The 18,232-nt window shown below is 54.9% G+C and overlaps 7 protein-coding genes and 1 non-coding gene across 8 annotated transcripts; 3 read left to right on the plus strand and 5 right to left on the minus strand.

Annotated features, from left to right (window-relative positions):
* Window positions 1–22: 22 nt before the first annotated feature.
* D7B24_005545 (uncharacterized protein) lies at window positions 23–1,081 on the minus strand (the record flags this gene model as incomplete). The annotated part of the gene is made up of 4 exons (XM_028639696.1): window positions 23–359; window positions 413–778; window positions 830–949; window positions 1,017–1,081. 4 exons carry the CDS (start codon window positions 1,079–1,081, stop codon window positions 23–25), a joined length of 888 nt encoding a protein of 295 aa, XP_028495911.1.
* A 4,101-nt stretch (window positions 1,082–5,182) lies between these two features.
* D7B24_005546 (uncharacterized protein) lies at window positions 5,183–7,215 on the plus strand (the record flags this gene model as incomplete). Its single annotated transcript, XM_028639697.1, has 8 exons — window positions 5,183–5,279; window positions 5,338–5,399; window positions 5,467–5,475; window positions 5,528–5,927; window positions 5,989–6,200; window positions 6,253–6,339; window positions 6,396–6,446; window positions 6,499–7,215. 8 exons carry the CDS (start codon window positions 5,183–5,185, stop codon window positions 7,213–7,215), a joined length of 1,635 nt encoding a protein of 544 aa, XP_028495912.1.
* Window positions 7,216–7,473: 258 nt separating this feature from the next.
* Window positions 7,474–8,795, minus strand: D7B24_005547 (uncharacterized protein; the record flags this gene model as incomplete). The annotated part of the gene is made up of 2 exons (XM_028639698.1): window positions 7,474–8,543; window positions 8,606–8,795. The coding sequence occupies 2 exons, from the start codon at window positions 8,793–8,795 to the stop codon at window positions 7,474–7,476; spliced, it is 1,260 nt and encodes a 419-aa protein (XP_028495913.1).
* A 586-nt stretch (window positions 8,796–9,381) lies between these two features.
* On the minus strand, window positions 9,382–11,913 carry D7B24_005548 (uncharacterized protein; the record flags this gene model as incomplete). The annotated part of the gene is made up of 2 exons (XM_028639699.1): window positions 9,382–10,918; window positions 10,970–11,913. The coding sequence occupies 2 exons, from the start codon at window positions 11,911–11,913 to the stop codon at window positions 9,382–9,384; spliced, it is 2,481 nt and encodes an 826-aa protein (XP_028495914.1).
* A 508-nt stretch (window positions 11,914–12,421) lies between these two features.
* D7B24_005549 (uncharacterized protein) lies at window positions 12,422–13,388 on the minus strand (the record flags this gene model as incomplete). The annotated part of the gene is made up of 3 exons (XM_028639700.1): window positions 12,422–12,813; window positions 12,873–13,252; window positions 13,300–13,388. 3 exons carry the CDS (start codon window positions 13,386–13,388, stop codon window positions 12,422–12,424), a joined length of 861 nt encoding a protein of 286 aa, XP_028495915.1.
* A 253-nt stretch (window positions 13,389–13,641) lies between these two features.
* D7B24_005550 lies at window positions 13,642–13,716 on the minus strand. The gene has a single exon. It is a non-coding gene; the product is annotated as a tRNA-Val (tRNA).
* A 611-nt stretch (window positions 13,717–14,327) lies between these two features.
* D7B24_005551 (uncharacterized protein) lies at window positions 14,328–15,336 on the plus strand (the record flags this gene model as incomplete). The annotated part of the gene is made up of 3 exons (XM_028639701.1): window positions 14,328–14,357; window positions 14,423–14,451; window positions 14,517–15,336. The coding sequence occupies 3 exons, from the start codon at window positions 14,328–14,330 to the stop codon at window positions 15,334–15,336; spliced, it is 879 nt and encodes a 292-aa protein (XP_028495916.1).
* Window positions 15,337–16,857: 1,521 nt separating this feature from the next.
* Window positions 16,858–18,038, plus strand: D7B24_005552 (uncharacterized protein; the record flags this gene model as incomplete). The annotated part of the gene is made up of 2 exons (XM_028639702.1): window positions 16,858–17,069; window positions 17,729–18,038. The coding sequence occupies 2 exons, from the start codon at window positions 16,858–16,860 to the stop codon at window positions 18,036–18,038; spliced, it is 522 nt and encodes a 173-aa protein (XP_028495917.1).
* Between the last annotated feature and the right edge of the window lie 194 nt (window positions 18,039–18,232).

An 18,232-nucleotide genomic window follows, 5' to 3' on the forward strand; every position in this document is an offset into this window, starting at 1 on the left:
TCCCCACTTCAGCGTGCAGGACCTAGTCTCCCAATGGATAAGGATGCAAGATCTGACCATAGTACAGCTCCGAGTCCTTCGAAGCAAGAAAGACGTAGCTGGGAGCAACTTCACTTGGCTGTCCCGGGCGACCGAGCTGCGACTTCTTCCCAAAGCCTTCCATCTGTTCTGCCGGCCTGGAGGCCGGTTGAAGTGGCGTGTGTACTGGTCCAGGCGCGACTGCGTTCACCCTGATACCCTTAGAGACCAGCTGCTTCGCCAGGGCCCTCGTGAATGAGGTGATAGCACCCTTGGTGGACGCATAGTCAATCATGGTTGCGGTGCCGCGGAAGGCTACCGTCGAAGTTGAGTTGATGATGCTTGAACATTGTGAGCACGGCTATCAGATCAATTGGAGATATTGGGGTCATACGAGCCGCCCTTCTCCATGTGCTTCAGCGAGTACTTCGTGATGGCGAAAGTCTGGAGAATGGTACTGCGGAACGTGCTCTCCACATCGTCAAGGTTGATATCCCTAAAGTCCTCGCACATAACCTGCTTCGCAGCATTGTTGACCAGAATGTGAATCTTGCCGAATTTATCGACATGCTGCTGAACCGCGTTTTTGCAAGTGTCATTTTCCATAAGGTTTCCAGCAACGAGCAGGCAGTCTTTGCCCTCCTTCTCAACGAGCTGCTTTGTCTCTTCAGCATCATCCTGTTCGTCTGGGAGATAGACGATTGTCACATCAGCACCCTCTCGGGCGAATAGGACGGCCACGGACCGGCCGATGCCCGAGCTGCTGGCTGTTAGGCCACGATAAAGTTGAGGGGAGATGAACTGTGCCTACTCTCCGCCAGTGATTAGAGCTTTGCTTCCTTCGAGCTTCTTAGCTGCACGGTACTCCTGGAAATCATTTTTGCCTTCCAACTTGGTGGGCTCGCTCTTTGGCGCGAGATCTTGCTCTCGGCTAGCGAACTATCGGGTTAGACAGTTGTCTGCGAGGCACACGTCCTTTCACTCCGACTATCACATACCCGGGCAGGCTTTGAGCTTGCTTCTCTTCCACGGGCTTGAATTGACCGCTTTCACCACCTGACATTTCCAAGGTTTGCTTGATGGACTTCAATGGCAAGGATGACTAGTGATCCAAGGTCTTGTGCGTTGGAATTTTAGTTTGGAATTAGAAGTAAGGAATTTTAAGAGGAGTTTATGTGGCATTGTGAAGATTAAAAGAGATTGACATAATCTTTGGGCCGCTTGATGTAAGCATGTGATCATGACAGCATCATTTACGACTGGGCTTCGGAATGATGTAAGAATGCGATCTTGACCCCGCATTCCCGGACATTTACTCCCTGAGAGCGTCATGCACTCTTGGCCTTCATAGAATGATATTTGGTACAACTTGACAGGCATCATATTAAAGTTTTAGCCCTCATTCAGTCAGCTTGAGCATGCAGTAGCACGGCGACGTACCGTCTCCCAAGCATTAATGCGGACGTGAGGCTGGAGAGATGTTCGGTGGCACTGGATGATCTTGCATTGACTCTTTTGGACTGCGTCAAGAAACTTTGAGCAAACGTGAATCCAACAAAAAAACCTCCGATTACCATACAATGCCATGCATGTCATTGAACTCTGGGGCACCCGCGTGCCCACAAGATTCCGTGGGGTCCAACCTGTCATTGAAGACGCACAGCATCATGCCGCTTCGGATCTGGACATCCACACGCCTCCGATGAAGACCTTCTCAATTAGCTCCATCCTTCGTTCCCCACCAGCGTGACATCCTTGCATTTACATTATAGCATTTCATATCTTACATGTTCTTGCCTCGTCCCCGCAAGGAGTCCCGACTCCTCCATTTTATACCATGTCGTCATTGGACGCAAGTAGTTCTGGGAGCGTGTTATCAAAGAAGATGCCTCATCGAGCGCAGAGATTCTATCCGCAGGCTGCTGTTCCTTATGCGAGTTGAGATATACAAGAGCCCACTCCACCACGCGGCCCGATCATTGTAATCCTCCTCGCAATCAATGGAAAATAATGCCTCCAGCCTGCCTTCTGATAGTCTGATCTTCATTTCTGAGAATTCTGGGGTTCCTAAATACGTCACAAACTTGTCAATCACGGTCTTCTCCTACGCTTTTGCACCGAGTCTTTCTTTTTGCATCATTATCAGAGTTTCATGGTCGATGAAACGTGTTTTTTGCCACGACTCCGATATACATGGCCTTCACATACCTATGCGCCTTTCCCCCCAGCTTTGCTACTCTGCTTGTCGGGCGCTTCTTGGGCAGTACGTTCATCGCCGCGAGCATCAGCATCGCCCCAAGCGTTCTAGTTGATCTGTAGGAACCTAACGAGAGGGGCAATGTCACTGCTGTCTTCTTCTTCCACTTCAGCTGGGTGGGGCCTTCTGTCAAGTCCATAGTTTCTGGGTTCTGCAAGCTGAAAAAGGCCTGGCATTGGGCGTTCTACACGGCGTTGTGGATTTGGGCCGCCGCAGTGATCCCCATGCTGACGCTGCCCAAGACATGCGTTCACGATTCAGTCGCAAAAGGCCGGCTGTATCAAGGCTGCCAAAATCCCCGGCTATGAGAACTTCACGTTGTACGCGGAGGCCATGAGCCCTTCTCTCCTCGGCATGTACAAGACTGCCCTCACATGGCCATGGTGTCTACTCGTCAGTCAAATCTCTACCGCGTGTGCCATCTACATGGCCTTTGCCTTCACATTATACTATATTTTGTTCCAGTATCTACCCCACCGCTCTCTAGGATATGCGTGGGTGGAACCTTGGTGTTGGCCAGCTCCCCCTGATGGGGTCGGTAATCGGGGCTGATCTCGGTGTTGTTATAATGTCCCTGGATACGCGGCGTCGCATGTGCCGAAGCAAGAACAGACAAGAGCTACCACCAGAAGACCGTCTGCTTATGGCCATGCTCAGCGGTGTCAGGTTTCCGGTTGCAATGTTCTGGTTTGCATAAACAGGCCAATTCAAGTAAGCCAATCTTTGTGCCGTTTTCACAAGAAAAGGCGTGCTCTGTACAACAGAACTCGGCTAATGTCTGCAGCTCAAATTACTGGTCGGTGTCTGGGATCGCAGATGTTTGTCTATCGGCGAGTCTTTTGCTCATCTTTGTTGCGATGATCAACTACCTACTGGACACCTATCAACATCTAACTTCGTCAGCTGTGGCGGCCAACATATTTGTCTGCTCACTCGGCTGCGCATTTCCGCCCCTGTTCACTAGCTTCATGTTGTGGCGGAGGTTCGCTAATTCCCGGAGTTGCGGTGCTGCTTGCACCGGTCCCGTTCATATTTTACCGGCATGGTTCCAGGATACGGGCCAGGAACAAGGACGTCCCTACTGGTGCGACCGAGACAGCACATCTGTACAGTCCCGCATAAGGTTCGAATCTAGAGAATGGCGGACAGCAGGTAAAGCAAAGTCACATCATGGACGGCTCAAGACGGCAAGGAGCCTTTTGCACAATATGTATGCACATCCTTAAACACCACCGAGTAACGCTCGCGACGCATAGAGCATAGATATCAAGTACCTAGCTTGCGTTCAATCGCAAAGGGCTCATTTCCGCTATGTTCGGCCTCGTCATCAGCATATGTATGCGTCTTCGATAATGACACAGTTTGGAGTTCTGGACTGACCATTCTGATGCCAATGCAGAGCACCTGTGAGTGGGGTGCTGAGGATCACCAATGACTGGTGGTGCAACGGCAGAGCGATTAGCACGCACTTTAACACAATATTCGACCTGCTCGGATTACCTTTTCAAGAAAGAAGACATGTCTCTCCCCAAGGCTGGAGAGCTTAAAACTATGGACGGGTGGCGGGATCCCAAAACCGTTGGAGGCAAACCCCAGATTGAGGCATGCTCTCAGGTTGTGGTATCCCCGATCATTTCGCTGCTTGTCTAGGCTTTACTACGACACCAAAATGGTCAGATCGATCAGGCCAGATCAGAAAACGAGCCAGCGAGAGGGTTCCCCCCTCTGCTCGCATGGCACGAACCATCATTCCCGCCCTTGGTCATGCCCAACGTCGAGCTCGGGATGCCCGTTTAGGCCTAGAGAAAGATCAGCCTGCAAGTGGCCAAGGCCGGTTCCCCGGATTCATGGCACTTGGCTAAGGCTTGAAGCTAGGGGACTGGTAAGGCGGCAGAGGCTTGACCCGCACATCCCTCCGCTCAGTGGGTGTCCTCGGAAGCAATGACGTCTTGGCCCCGTTCCGACCGCCCGTTCTTCGCCCGTATTTTGGTCGTGTCACGTCTCAACGTGGAGAATTTCAAAATTTTCTACGTCGTGGGAAAATATCGCAAGAATGAAGCAGTGGAGGCTGATGATGTCAACTTCGTGGAGCAGAAGCGGTTTCAATGGGTCCGAAAGGGGAGACAAATTTGGGATCGTGATTCCCGATTCCGGGGATTGTGGATGAGAGTACAGCACAGTCATCAACTGGAAGCTTGAGTTCGCAACCATCGCGTTGGATTTCCATTCTCCCGGCACGTCCAAAAAAGGCATTCCTTGGCTGTGATAGAAAGTACTTGCAGGGCGAACGTGAGCGTGACCACGAATGTATCGGCAGACATGTTTTCGCCTTTTCTCAAGCCAAGACTTCCTCCGGGTGACATGCCGACCAGGTGAAGGATGTTTCCAGGATTTCGAACCCTTCCGGGCGCTGGCGCCGTCTCTGAATGGTCCATTTTGCCCGACTGGGCCTCGTAGCCGCTTTGTTGCACGAGGTTGTGGAGTCCGAATTGAGTAAAACCGATGGGGCAACGTCGTGAGAGGCTGGTTCATAGATGACCTGACTCGGTATAGGGCGGTATTATTGTTTCCGATGACGTCTTGGTACGATTCGTCTACTGACCGTCTAATTTGTTGCTCCACATTCAAGATGTTGGAGTCGAGAGAATCCAGCGTGATGAGTGAAGGGCGATCCCATGAGGAGAATGGACTAACAAGCCTTCTCCAAGAGTCTCTGGAAGTATATGAGTCTGGGCGTCTCCTCTGATCTTCAGTCTGAACATTGGCACGTGGAGTTTATTGTTCTTGTCCTACTCTTAACTTGTGGACCGTTTCTAGTAGACCTGACGATCCTCAAGCCTTTCACAAACGCATCCTACTGTCGACTTTGCTTTTCCGACACAAGATTGATCTTATCCATCAGACACCATGGGTATTGGGGACAAGTTCTTCGGCCTACGTGGCAAAAAGCTAGGATGGATGATCGGCTTCTGTGCTGGCATGGACTTTCTGCTGTTCGGTTATGGTACGCGCCTCTCGACGTCTAACTTTCCGCTTGCTAGAGAAAGGCTAACCCTTCGCAGATCAAGGTGTAATGGGTGGTATCCTGACGCTGAGGATTTTCTTGGACCAGTTCCCTGAAATTGTAAGTCACTCAGAACGCTGGAAAGTGTCCCTTGTGACCACGCAGCTTGCTAAACAAATGCCTCCAGGACCCGGATGTATGTTGTTTCTTACCATGCGCCAAGCTCTGGCCGTACTAATGAAAGATAGACGGCCACAAATGCCGCTGAGTCGAGTACTCGTGCCACACACCAAGGCATCTCGATCGCAAGCTATAACCTCGGTTGCTTCTTCGGCGCCATCCTTGCCATCTTCATCGGAAACCCCTTGGGTCGCAAGCGTATGATCATCCTCGGCACGGCCATCATGGTTGTCGGCGCCGCTCTGCAGGCTTCAGCCTTTGGCATCGCCCACCTGATTGTTGGTCGCATCATCACCGGTCTCGGCAACGGCATCAACACGTCGACGGTGCCCACGTGGCAATCAGAGACGTCAAGTTCCCACAAACGCGGGAAGATGGTCATGTTCGAGGGTGCTCTTATCACCGCTGGTATCATGATTAGTTACTGGATTGACCTTGGGTTCAGCTTCGCTGCTGGTAGTGTCGCTTGTAAGTGCCCTCCTACTCAAGGAGTGATGCCCCGCAGTCGTGTATTGACACTTGTTTGCAGGGCGTTTCCCTCTGGCCTTCCAGATCTTCTTCTGCATTCTCATTCTTGCCACTGTCTGGAAGCTTCCTGAGTCGCCCCGGTGGCTCATGCTCAAGGGCCGCGAGCATGATGCAAGGGAGGTGATCTCAGCGCTGGCTGATCTTCCCATGGATCACCAGTTTGTCGAGAACGAATTTACGTCCATTAAGGAGACTGTCGCTGAGATGTCCAAGGTCAGTAGACTTATCCCGACGTAAATTGAACAAGGCACTGACGTTGTCTCAGGGTTCCTTCAAGGACTTGTTTTCCAACGACGAGAACCGCCATTTGCACCGTGTTGTTCTGGCCTACGTCAACCAGATGTTCCAGCAGGTTCGTACAACCTACCGTTCGAACTGGCAGAAGAAAGCTGCTGACCTGTGCTCTAGATCAGCGGCATCAACCTCATCACCTACTACGCAGCGGTTATTTACAGCGGAGTAGGTCTCATGTCCCTAACAAAGTATACGAGCGAATATTGACAAGAAGCAGCTCGGCATGTCGCCTTTCATGTCCCGCCTTCTAGCAGCTCTCAACGGAACTGAGTACTTCCTCGCTTCGCTGCCTCCAATCTGGCTCGTCGAGCGCGTCGGTCGCCGCAAGCTCATGCTTTTCGGCGCAGCAGGCCAGGCCGCGACCATGGCCATCCTGACGGGCGTCAACTCACAGGACGGCACCGCGTTCAAGATTACCGGAATCGTGTTCCTCTTCATCTTCAACACCTTCTTCGCCATCGGCTGGCTCGGCATGACGTGGCTCTACCCGGCCGAGATTGTGCCGCTGCGCATCCGCGCGCCCGCCAACGGCTTCAGCACGTCGGCCAACTGGATCTGGAACTTCATGGTCGTCATGATCACGCCTGTCAGCTTCAACGACATTGGACACTACACGTACCTCATCTTCGCCGTCATCAACGCCATCATCGTGCCCGTCGTCTACTTCTTCTACCCTGAGACGGCCTACCGCTCGCTCGAGGAGATGGACGCCATCTTTCAAAAGGCTAAGGGCGCCGCTGGCTGGTTCTCCGTCGTCAAGATTGCGCACGACGAGCCGAGGCGCTATGGCAAGAATGGCGAGCTGCTGATCGATCACGACGACGCTGAGGAGAAGGGCCGCCACATGCACCACTCGGTCGACGGCAGCGATTCGCGGTCCGCCGACGGCATGTTCAACCGCGTGGACGACGAGCGCAAGCGCAGCGAGAACTAGACTGGGGGTAGTGGTAACGGGGGCAGAGAGACTGTGGGAAAGTTTCATGCCATGACGGCGAAAGTCGAAGATAGGAATGGCCCTGCCGCGCGCAAAGGCGCTTACATTCTGCACAGATACCCCCTTATTTTTCCAACCAAGGCCTGGTCCCTTTTTTGCACATGTCATATAGGAGATCGTTTTCATAGAGAGATGGCCAAGTTTTACCTGATCATAAGAGAATACTATGCGGTCCTAATGTGAACAACTGCTTTCCCATCAACTCGTCCCTCGTGTGCTGTCCTGGACTGGCACCGGCGGTTCTTGCCTAGACACATCAAGCAGAGACTGAGAGTTGCTGCTGTTCGAGCCTTCGGCCTTGGTCTTCTCGAACTCTTGCCAGCGTAGGGTCTCCTCCGGCAGAAGCGCCCCTGGGAAAAACTCATCCCTCATAACACGGCCGAGGCCCGGGTACCGCTCCTCGACCTCAAACAGTGTCCGCATGACCTTTGTCTTGCCGATGGCCTCGACGAAATCGAGGGGCACCCCAAAATGCTCCGGGCGGCGCGTCCAGCCGGCGACGAAGACGTTCTGTAGGATGCCCAGGCCCCCAATGCCGAGCAGGAACCAGGTGTCGTCCCTGATGCCGGCGGCAGTGATGAGCAGGAGGATCCACAGGATGGCGAGGGCGAGCACGGAGCCCCGCGTCCAGTGGTGGGCCGACGTGTCGAGGTTGTTCTGGCCGGCGGCCAGGTCGGCGAGGTTCATGCCGTGGCCGTTGCCGAGGATGACAATAGCGTGCTGGGCGCCGTTGCCGCGCGTCAGGACATAGGCATCGCGCGAGCTCATGCGGCACGCCCACTTCTCGAGCCGCCACTGCGGCAGCAGGCCCGTCAGCAGCGCGAGCAGCGTGCCGCACGCCGTGATGAGGAGGATGCCCCAGTGGCCGGACACGGCGAGCGGCACGGCGGCGAGGCCGAGCTGGAGCGCCATGGTGACGAAGCCGCTCCAGTAGACGAGGTCGGGCTCGGGCAGGCCGGGCTTGCGCTCGGTGCTCGGGCGGTAGACGGAGACGATGAGCCCGCCGCGGATGGGGCGTGGGGCCTGGCCGTCCTTGACCTTGATCTCGAGCCATCGCTCATCGAGGACTTCGTTCGTCTTGGCCCTGGTGCCCGGGTGGCACCACGTCTCAAAGTCGCGCACCATCCTGCCGATGATCCAACTTGAGTTCTCCATCTGGATGCCCGTCTTGCCGTTCATGACGATGCACTGGCAGTCTGGCGCCTGGGGCATGAGCTTGTTCTCGCCGACGGCGGAGGTCAGTGCCGACAGCGAATACGCTACCCATCCTTCATGTCGGTGTGAGCCGTTGTGACGGACCGCCGGAACAAGTAAGGGGCAATGAGCATACCGAAAGAGAAGGTGACAGGCGCCACTCCACGCCCGGCAAGTTGAGCCAGGGCGCGAGCGACGATCTCACCACCGAGGAGGAGAAGTACACTGAAGACATCGCCAGGTCTCGTCCACTGGTCTCTAAACTCATTCGATGTCGCCGCTGTTGAGAAGTCGCGCGATGCAATTGAAGGCAGCCTAGGCGGCATTGCGAGCTTGAAACGAGACAGCCAGCGTCAACAGCTGCCGGTTGATGATGCTCGCCAGAGTGAAATTTCGCCGTTTAGCATGAGACGTAAGGGTTATGTTCAGCGCATTCGCGTCGTTGGAAAATCTCAGGCAGACACATCGCACGATTCAGCCGATCAGTCGGCGCTTACAGCGGCCCAGGTCGTAGATGGCCAGATAATAGCTAGCGCTCACCACCGAATCACTAGCTCTGAGCGACCCGTTCCGAGCTCCAAGGGCAGACGTGTTAGAGACATGGGTCAGGGGTTTTCGGTGGTGGCGGCGCCGTCAGCTGAACCATGAGCTGAACTGGGCTGGGCACAAGCGACAGACCCAGCGTCGAGAACGACGCAACGTGCCCTTTTTCGACTTGGAAGTGTACGATGGAGTGGCACTCCAGTGCTTGCCATGTGTATCGGGGCATATTCTGGCTATACGAGGCGCTTCAAGTATAGAGGAGGCCGCGATAACTCGATTGAATTCCATAGCCGTAGCTGAACTTGTGAACCTCGAGGCTTCCCTACCCTTCATCATCAAATCAGACAAGTGCAATAATCGCCCACACGATCACCCAAGTATCCACTTCTGGCTTCCGTAAATCGTTCTTCCAGGTACGGGAGCAGCACTAGACTGGCCTTCGCTCTCGATACACAAACCAACCCGAACGCGGCAGACAAAATCACCGCGGATGCGGGACGGCGTCTGCGAGACACTTCTCAGCAACGCGCCTAATTCTTTAATGTTGTCGCCCTCCTCCGGCGGACGCTCGCCGACCCGGCACATGAGTATGACAGCCATCGCCTCGCCCTGCACCAGAGCAAAGGATGATGACTTGGACGGGGCGTCGATCTGCTCAACGGTGTATCGCAAGCTTGTCACCGAGTCCGAGACTACAAACATTCCGTCTTGCAGGCAGCGAACCGGCGCATCGTCCATGATCCAACCGGGCTTGGAGAACAGCAGAGCGCCGCCCTCAGCCTCGCTCTCGCGCTCGGCGTACTCGTCGTCCACAAGTGGCTCGCGGTACACGCCCATGGGAATCCAGCGGAAGCCTGGCTCGTCGTACCTCTGCCCGGGAATGAAGAGCAGCCCCGATGGCACAATGCTCTGCAACTGCACCCAGCGCCGCATGCGAACATGCTCATCCTCTGAGAACAGCGCTGGCAAGTGCTGCCGCTGACTGCCGCTGAGCGCACACATGATGGCGAAGCAGATGAACTTGTCCGACTCCTTGCTCGTTGCCCGCAAACGCATCGTTTCCCAAATAGCAATGATGCGCGTTGCCAGGACATCGGGGTGCGAATAAATGTGAGTGCCGCTCCACATGAGCTTCATGCCGATGAAGAATTTCTTCGTTTCCTCGAGCGTATACGATTGCAGTGCAAAGGTGAACTTGTTCCTCTCCATCTCCTCAAGCCGGCTCTTGGGAACGTCTGGCCTGGAATAATGGGGGCTGCCGTCGAGCCTCTTGGTGATCAGATTGAGGCCTTTGCCCTGCATGCGCTCCATTCCGTCCACGAAGCCTGGCATCGTGTAGCCCAGGGCGATGCTTTGGTCGGGGTTTTCCTTCTTCCACAACGGCAGCTGCGCTGGCCCATCTCTAAACAGGAAACGTAGCCACTGTGTCGAGAGGGCGCCCTCCTGGAACGTCCACGCCCGTCGCTGCCAGCCCGACAGCCCAATATGCATGGCCAATTCTTCGTCGAGACAACCCTTGGCCTCGAGAGCTTGCAGCTCCGAGTCCAAGACGATGGTCATGTGCGCGGTAGAGTAGATCTTGGCCATGTTCGCAATGGCCAATTTTCTATTGTGGCCTCCGAGTGGGACGCAGAACGTGTCGAGCCAGATGGCAAGGGGTTTCTTGCGGTATTCTCGGATCGGATCGACGACACGCTTGAGACCGGGAGCCATGAACTTGAAGGCCTTACCGATGCCTTCGATGATCTTCTTTTCCGTCTGTCCGTTGTACTCAATGTCCTGGCCCGTCGTGTTGAGAACGTGGAGCGTCTCGTTCCAGCTCATGTCGACGAGTCGATCATAGAGGGACTGCAGTTGGCAGAGGGGCAGCGTGTTCGCGTGCGGGTTTCCGAGTCCATCAGACCAACTACCAAGTGTTAACAAGAGGCTACCACCGACAGAGGGTCATCGCTCTTACACATGGCTAATGGCGATGTAGCTGTTCATCACAAGCCCGCCGTTCTTCAACTTGACGTCCAGCATGGGCGATCCGTATGCATCCACTCCAGAGTTCGTGATCCAGATGACCGGAATGCCCCCCTTTTCAATGATCCGATGCACCTCGCTCTGATCCACACCAACCATGTGGCACCGACAGCCTTGCGTGCGATGCTGCGTCACATATGTCTTCTCGTCAATATTGTTTAGGAGGCACGTCGCGCTCGAGCAGTTCCAGTGATCAAATGGCACAGTGCGCCTCTCCATGAAGCTCGCACAGAACATGGGAAGCTCTGACAAGAACTCCTGTGCAACGGCCACGTCGCGAGGGCACCAGCCAGCGGCAGCCATTCTCGTGGCAGCCAGGCTGTCAAGCCCCCAAGTGCGGCCGCGGCCGAGGTTGAAAATGTCTTTGAGCGCGTGGTCCATGGTGCAGCCGAGCACGCCGAACGACAGCGTCACCTCCCAAGGCAGCGGGCTATCGGGGACGATAAGCAGGTTGTGGTAGATCTTGTTGATGGTGTTGAGGGCGACGCCGACACGGGTCAGCTGGGCGCGGCACTCTTCCACCGACTTTTTGGCGAGGGCTTCAATCTTGACGGCCCATGCTGATATGAGCCGTTCAAGGTGGCGCGTCGAGGCGCGGAACCCGTAGTCATCCATCTCGATGAAGAGGCTGAGGTCCGGGGGCTCATCCACGGTGAGCAATTCGCGAATGGCCCCATAGAAGAGCCACGTCTGGAGAAAATCGGCGGTTTCTTCGCGCGGCTTTTGCGAAAAGTCACGGTTGTAAAGAGGGGTAAGTAGGAAGCCGCGGCGAGTCTGGTAGCCGTCGAATTCAAGGCCATCATAGGGCTGTGAGGAGAGCAGCGGCACGCGGGGATATGGCTCGGACTTGTACTTGAAGTTGGGTAGATGATCCATGGTGACGGCTATTGACGATTTACGCACAGTCAATCTTATTGACAAAGGTGGTCTGTCTTGCTTTTCAAAGACTGGTCATCATTTGATGATTGCAGGCTTGGTTGCAGTCCGATGCTTGTATCGCGAGTTCTTAGGTCTGAGTGTCGCGATAACATCTTTATCATCTTCGTCGTAGCCCCTCAATTTTCAGCTTTCATGCAGGGTTGACTTGTAGCGCCGTCAACATCGGTGATGGTGTTACGGGGGCTCGGGTCTGGCCCAATAATCCGCGTCGCGTGCAGGGTATGGGGCGCCACATCGTGTCAGGGGTCTGAAGACGGTAGCATTATTTCGTCCCACGATGATGGATGTTTCGTCTGATTGCCGTAGGGCTGTCTGGAACGAGGAAATGCTGCTTGTCTGTCAGTCAAGACGACTACCATCTCAATGAGCCGGGCGAGCCCAAACTGCAATGTTGGGAGCGCGTCGGGATGTCGTCGCTGTAATGTGGAAACATCGTTCGCGGGCTTTACGCCCTCCCAGCACTGCCGCAAATGTCCATCCACCGCTCGACCTCGTTCTGCAGCACAGCCATTCCATCATCCATCAGCTGCGTCAATGGTTTGTGCGCGTTGACCTTCAAGTGAGCGCTCCATACTTCAAGCAGCAATTTGTTGACGTTCAACTTGACGGCGCCATGTTGAATGCACCTGCGCAACAGATCAGGCGAGAAGTCGTTCGTGCCATGGAGTGCCATGATGACACGCCCAGCAATCTGCCTGTTGGTGGCCGCCAATCGGTCCAGGTCCAGCTGAGGGCCTCGCGCGTCATAGTCGCCGTGGATATTACCGACGCTCGGCGCCAGCAGGTCAACGCCTGCAGCGATAAAGTCCTCGACCTGTGCGGGGGACGTGAAGAGCGCTGTGTCGGAAGAGTCAGAGGCTCGGTTGGACAACGAGGCGAAGGCCTCGCCGACTGACCTTGTAGGTTCCCTGTGTGCGCGATGCCATCTTCGCCACCGTTGATACGCCCGCTCTCGGCCTCGACGGCGATGCCGCGCTCGTGGCAGATCTGCGTGAGATTTTTCGTCCTCTCTAGATTTTCGGCATGATCGTGATGGCTCATGTCGACCATGATGGAGTCAAAGGGGAGTTGATCCACGACATGGCGGATCTGCTCTTCGTCCTGGGCGTGATCAAGGTGCAGAGACAGCGGAACAGTCGCCGATTTGACGGCTGCCGCTGCCGCCCAGGCCAGCGTCGGGAGCTGGGTGACGGTCGACGGGAACAAGAGCAAGATCAGGGGTGATCGCTTGGCTTCGGCGGCTCGGACTAGGGCCGTAAGATGCTCAATGTTGTAGCTGTGTCTGGTCAATCGCGCGTAGCGGGATGAGTGACAAGCACCTACCATATGGCAGCCAGCACGCCGTAATGTCCATCAGACGCAGCTCGTACAATCTGCAGGGTTCGATTACTCGATGCGCGGGATGGATCCATGGCAACTATCGGGCGAAAGGCATGAGCGAGAGGTGCAATGACAGAGGGACCAAAGATGTGAAAAGCAAAGGTAAGGCAGTCGGTTTGGGCGCTACACCTTCCTCTCGAGTTTGGTCGACACAACATGTGACCGCCTCCGCTCGGCCGGGCAACTCGCACTCCAAGTGAAGCATATGCGCTACAATTGTCCAAGGCCGGTCTCTTATGGATGTGATGGATTGACTGCGCAGCGTTTGCTGCAAAATGGCAAAAATGATTCAGGGGAGGCTCGAACTCCCGACCTTCAGTGTGTTAGACTGACGTGATAAACCAACTACACCACCGAACCGATGTTGAAAAGTAGACTGATTTGGAGAATCATAGATGGCACATATTATGCCAAAATCCAGTTTACTGTCCATGTAGTCCAGACATTGGTATGAGCAACAGTACCGAATGTTACGCCTGAATTCACTCGGTTTCTATTGGGAGCTTCCTTCCAATAGCACGATGTGAGCATCCACTTCCGGCTGAGAATCGCCTTTGCCTGATAAACGAGCATCAACTCAGTTCCCACATCGACACCAAACCATTCGTCCCAAAAACAGCTACCAATGGCCAGCCACTCTGGAACACCCTCCACGCTTCACAATACTTCGCCAAACATCTCTCATCGCTTGTCGCCACCCTCGTGTAACGCTCAGCAGAAACGAAGTCGCATGCGGGGTCGGTCGGCCTCCCGCAGAGCCCGAACCTATCAATGTCCCCGAGGCGGCACAGAGCTCTGGTGAGCAGAGCTGCATATGCATGGTGCTGATGGGCAATCGCACAAGCAGGCAATGAAAGCTTTCGAGATCAATATGACCTTGAAAGCAAAGGACTTCCCCGCGTTCCATCTTTGAGAAAGCAAATGTGCTCTCGATACCAACTACAGAGCTCAGCCTACAAACAGACAGAGCCATGTTCCCTCCCGGCGTAGCCTTTGCCCTGGTACAGTGACCTCCTGCAGGTTATAATACCAACGAACAGCCCGACTGACGTTCTCTCTGCAATAGCTCACACTCCTGCTCCTTGGCGCAGCCATGTACGTCTTCCCACGAAGGACCAACTCTCCCGCTATAAAGATGTATCCCTGACGAGCAAGAACAGCACCCTCCACATCACCAGCGCGAACCTCTCCCTCCCCATCGCCCCCAACCTGACCCTGACGACCATCCTCCTCCCCCTCCTCGCGGCCCTCAACACCGCCTTTCAGCCGCGTCTCCTCCAAGCCGCCCGCACAACACGCTCCCCGGTCGAGCGCATCCTGCCCCAGGCCCTGCAGTCGCTCCAAGCCATCCTGACGACGGCCCTCGCAACGCTCCTCCTGCAGTCCACCACCGCGTCAGCCCCCCTCCTCGACTGCGCCCTCGGCTCAACCTGGCAGCGCCTCTTCCAAGCCAAAGACGCCCCGCACCTCCGCGCCATCCAAGACGCCCTCGACTGCTGCGGCTACCGCTCGACGCGCGACCGCCCCTGGCCGTTCCCGACCCGCGATGTCGACCCCGGCCGCTGCGGCGTCCGCTTCGACCGCCAGACCGCCTGCGCCGAACCCTGGCGCAACGCCCTCGGACGCAACGCCGCGCTCGGTCTCGCCATCGTGCTCGCCGTCGCGGCCATGCAGATCGCTTCACTGGCTGTGGCGCGAGGGGCGGAGTCCTGGCGGGATGCATGGTGGGCGCGTCGCGGCGGGTGGTGGTGGCGGGGCAGACGGCGTGGGCTTTCGTCTCCTGGTCGTGAAGGTGTTGTGCGGCCACTGCTCGGGGCGCCCGAGGCAGGGGACGAGGGGGCTGATTCGGATGTGCCTGTGAGCTATGGGGATTTGTCGCCGACGGCGAGGCCGCGGAGGGGCATCGACGATGGGGTCGTGGAGAATGGGTCGCGGGTGCAGCCGTCTTTGCTGGAGACGAATGCGTGGGGAGGGGAGTGATAGAGATCCTCGTGGAGGGCAGGCAGGGTGATGATGCCCAGGGGTCGTGCCATGGCAGGGTCCATTGGGAAGCCATGGCGGCGGGGGAGTCGGAGGTCAGGCACTTATGTCGCTAACCCATGTGGATGGATGTATGGGAACCAAAGGGGCATAACTCTGCAAAACACGAGCGGCATTGCGAGTCGTGCAGTGCAGCTACCTCGTCAATGGGAAATAGAGACGCAATTCGACCCAATATTCTTCTAGCTTCGACATGCCTGTTCATGTCTTAGAGCTACATCTCTACCGGCGTGCTTTGAGGCCAAAAACTTCCGCGTTGGCCATTCTGTAGTGCCTCATTCTACACATCTCTCGTGACAAGAGGAGAAGTTCGTCTCGAGATTTTCAGGGTCGGTGCCTCTAACTTACAGGCTTCTAGCCAGGAATATAATGCTATCAAGCAGCTGGGCTAATCATCAATGGTAGAGTACATGCTCACCATAGAACAAATAGACAACTTGAGATTTTGTCTTAACCATATCCTCCTAGTGCAGTCCTGTTGCCAAAGCTAGCGGATCAGCAGAATGAAAGTCTTCCGTAGATGATATCCGCAGCCAATTGTCGGGTAGGCGTTAGAACCACATGGATTCTGGCTATCCGTGTCCCTTTTATACGCTCTCTCATGGTCCCAGGCCCTTACACTTAACCCTGTTCCGTGGCTCCGCAGTTGCCTCATGACACGCATGATATGAGCGCTAAGCGCTCGAGTTGAGGTTTGATTGCGGAGCCGAGGTGTTGGGACGATGATAGGTACATCGCAAACCGCAGTCGACTTTACTGCAACTATACAGCGAATGGCCTGGTCGCATATATTTCAAGCAAGCGATGTAGCTTATGCGTTCTGTTCAATATTCATGATCCACGGAACCTTAGACTGCAACTGAGCCAATCAAAGTATTCTCCGTCCGTTGCGCACCGCTCGAATGTGTCGGAAAATCAACCACATCGGGATCGGGTGCCCACCTCAGTCGTTGAGCAGGCGAAACCTGGTACTTGGATCTACTTGCACGATTGCGAAGGACTAGAGTAACCCGACTCTGGGGCGTACCCCATGGGGATGGAGGCCCCTAGCCTGAAGTTGCGGCCTCCATTCGCCTTTCTTCATTAGGTCGTTATCACTCCCCTTCTACTCTGCCCGCTTTCAGTCGCCTTTGGCTCCTTATCGCTGTTCCCTTCCTTCGTGCTTATTAATATTGGAGTGGAGCACTTTGGACCCGGACTATGGGCCATCTTATACAAGCTAGTTTTGGGACAAAGAAGTTTTAGGATAATGGGAATGTTGTCTTGGGACACTGTGGTGTTGGGAAGAAGATGTGTGGGACAGGCCTTAGTAAGGCTGTTTCTTTATCATCTTTGGAGAAAGTGGGGCGTTGCTCGGCAGGTGATTTGGTGAAGTGGATATATGCGTAACGCGGCAGGTGAGGATGCCTTATTTGAACTTCCACCCTTCTTCACCACTTTGGAGTCTTTCTTACGGTCGCGATGACAGCGCAGCCCGATTTCCGCCAAGTTGCGGGTGCCTTTACTACACTTGCTGAGCAGAGTGCTTTGCTACCCAATCTTCCGGCTCTTGATGGCGGCACTCAAATACTTGCGGCACTGGAGCGTCTGCAGCAGGGAATGACGCGGTTGGAACGCCGCTTTGATGCTTTGGAAGACCGGTTTGGTGCCTTGGAAGTCAGGCTTGATGCAGAGTAAGTGATTCTCGTCTTGGTTTGTGGTTTGGATACTTACCCTTTTGGTGCGTAGTGCATTCAACAATCGTGCGAGAGCTTTGAATGGAACGGTGAAAGGACCTGGACAGGCCTTGGAGCCTTTACGCAGTTTAAGGACCGGAGAAGTTCTTGATTCATTCCCAGACACGCTGGAGGATATCAACACGATGAGTCGTGTGTTTGTCTGTTCCTTGGTAGGGTATGCATTTGTTTTACTAACGGATGTAGTGCGAGATGTGAATGCTCTGTTGATTGAGCTTGGTCAGACTGGACCAGAAGCAGTGGCGGAAAGGAGGCGGCACTTGAAGATTCTGTGTGGCGTGGTAACGGAGCTGGTGTAGGATCACGTGAACGGCGTATCAGGCGTTGGGACTACTTTAGTCATGATGTATCATTACGTGGGAATAGCTTCACTTTCACTAGAAGTCTTCTTCTCTTCCCCAATCAAGTAGGGCTGAAGGCTTTCTGGTGTTTGTCCTGTGGAGAGCTAGTCCGTTATTCGACTTTGTTAAATATGTAGTTCGGAATAACTTCACTTGGAGTGATATCAATAGAATGATACTGAACAGTATTCTTCGTCTAATCTATACAATTCTGGTAAATGGGTATGGGGCGAAGCCCCGTACGAGTGAGCAAAGCGATCGACTGCGCGCCAAGACGCTCGGATTGGGCTTCGCGGTCAACGCATTCATGATGTGGGCTTTCAACTTTGTCGTGCCGTACATGTTCAACGCAGACCAGGGTGACTTGGGCGGCAAGATCGGGCTATTATTTGCCGGGTTCTGCGTTGTTGGCTTTGTCGTCTCGTTCTTTGAGATCCCCGAGACCAAGGACATCACGTACGGCCGCATCAACGAGTTGTTCCAGACCCGGACGCCCGCGCGGAAATTCAGGGCCATGGCCGTGTCCTATGAGGCGGAGGACGCCGCTGCGACGGGCGCCGCGTAGCTGAAGCGTGGGCCAAGGAGGGCTGAGCATGTTGGACGCGGGCCAATCCTCGTCGGTAAACCAGGTGGTCTAGGTAGTCTAGCCTGTGGATTTGGATCTGATGCGGTTGTCATGACAAGTAGCCATCCGTCTAAAGAGGGGGGCCAGATCTTGTTCTCCCGCCCAAAGTTCTACACGGCTGACCTACCCTTAGC

Source organism: Verticillium nonalfalfae, assembly GCF_003724135.2.
Source record: "Verticillium nonalfalfae strain VnAa140/NRRL 66861 chromosome Unknown scaffold_35, whole genome shotgun sequence".
In the NCBI taxonomy this organism is placed as follows: domain Eukaryota; kingdom Fungi; phylum Ascomycota; class Sordariomycetes; order Glomerellales; family Plectosphaerellaceae; genus Verticillium; species Verticillium nonalfalfae.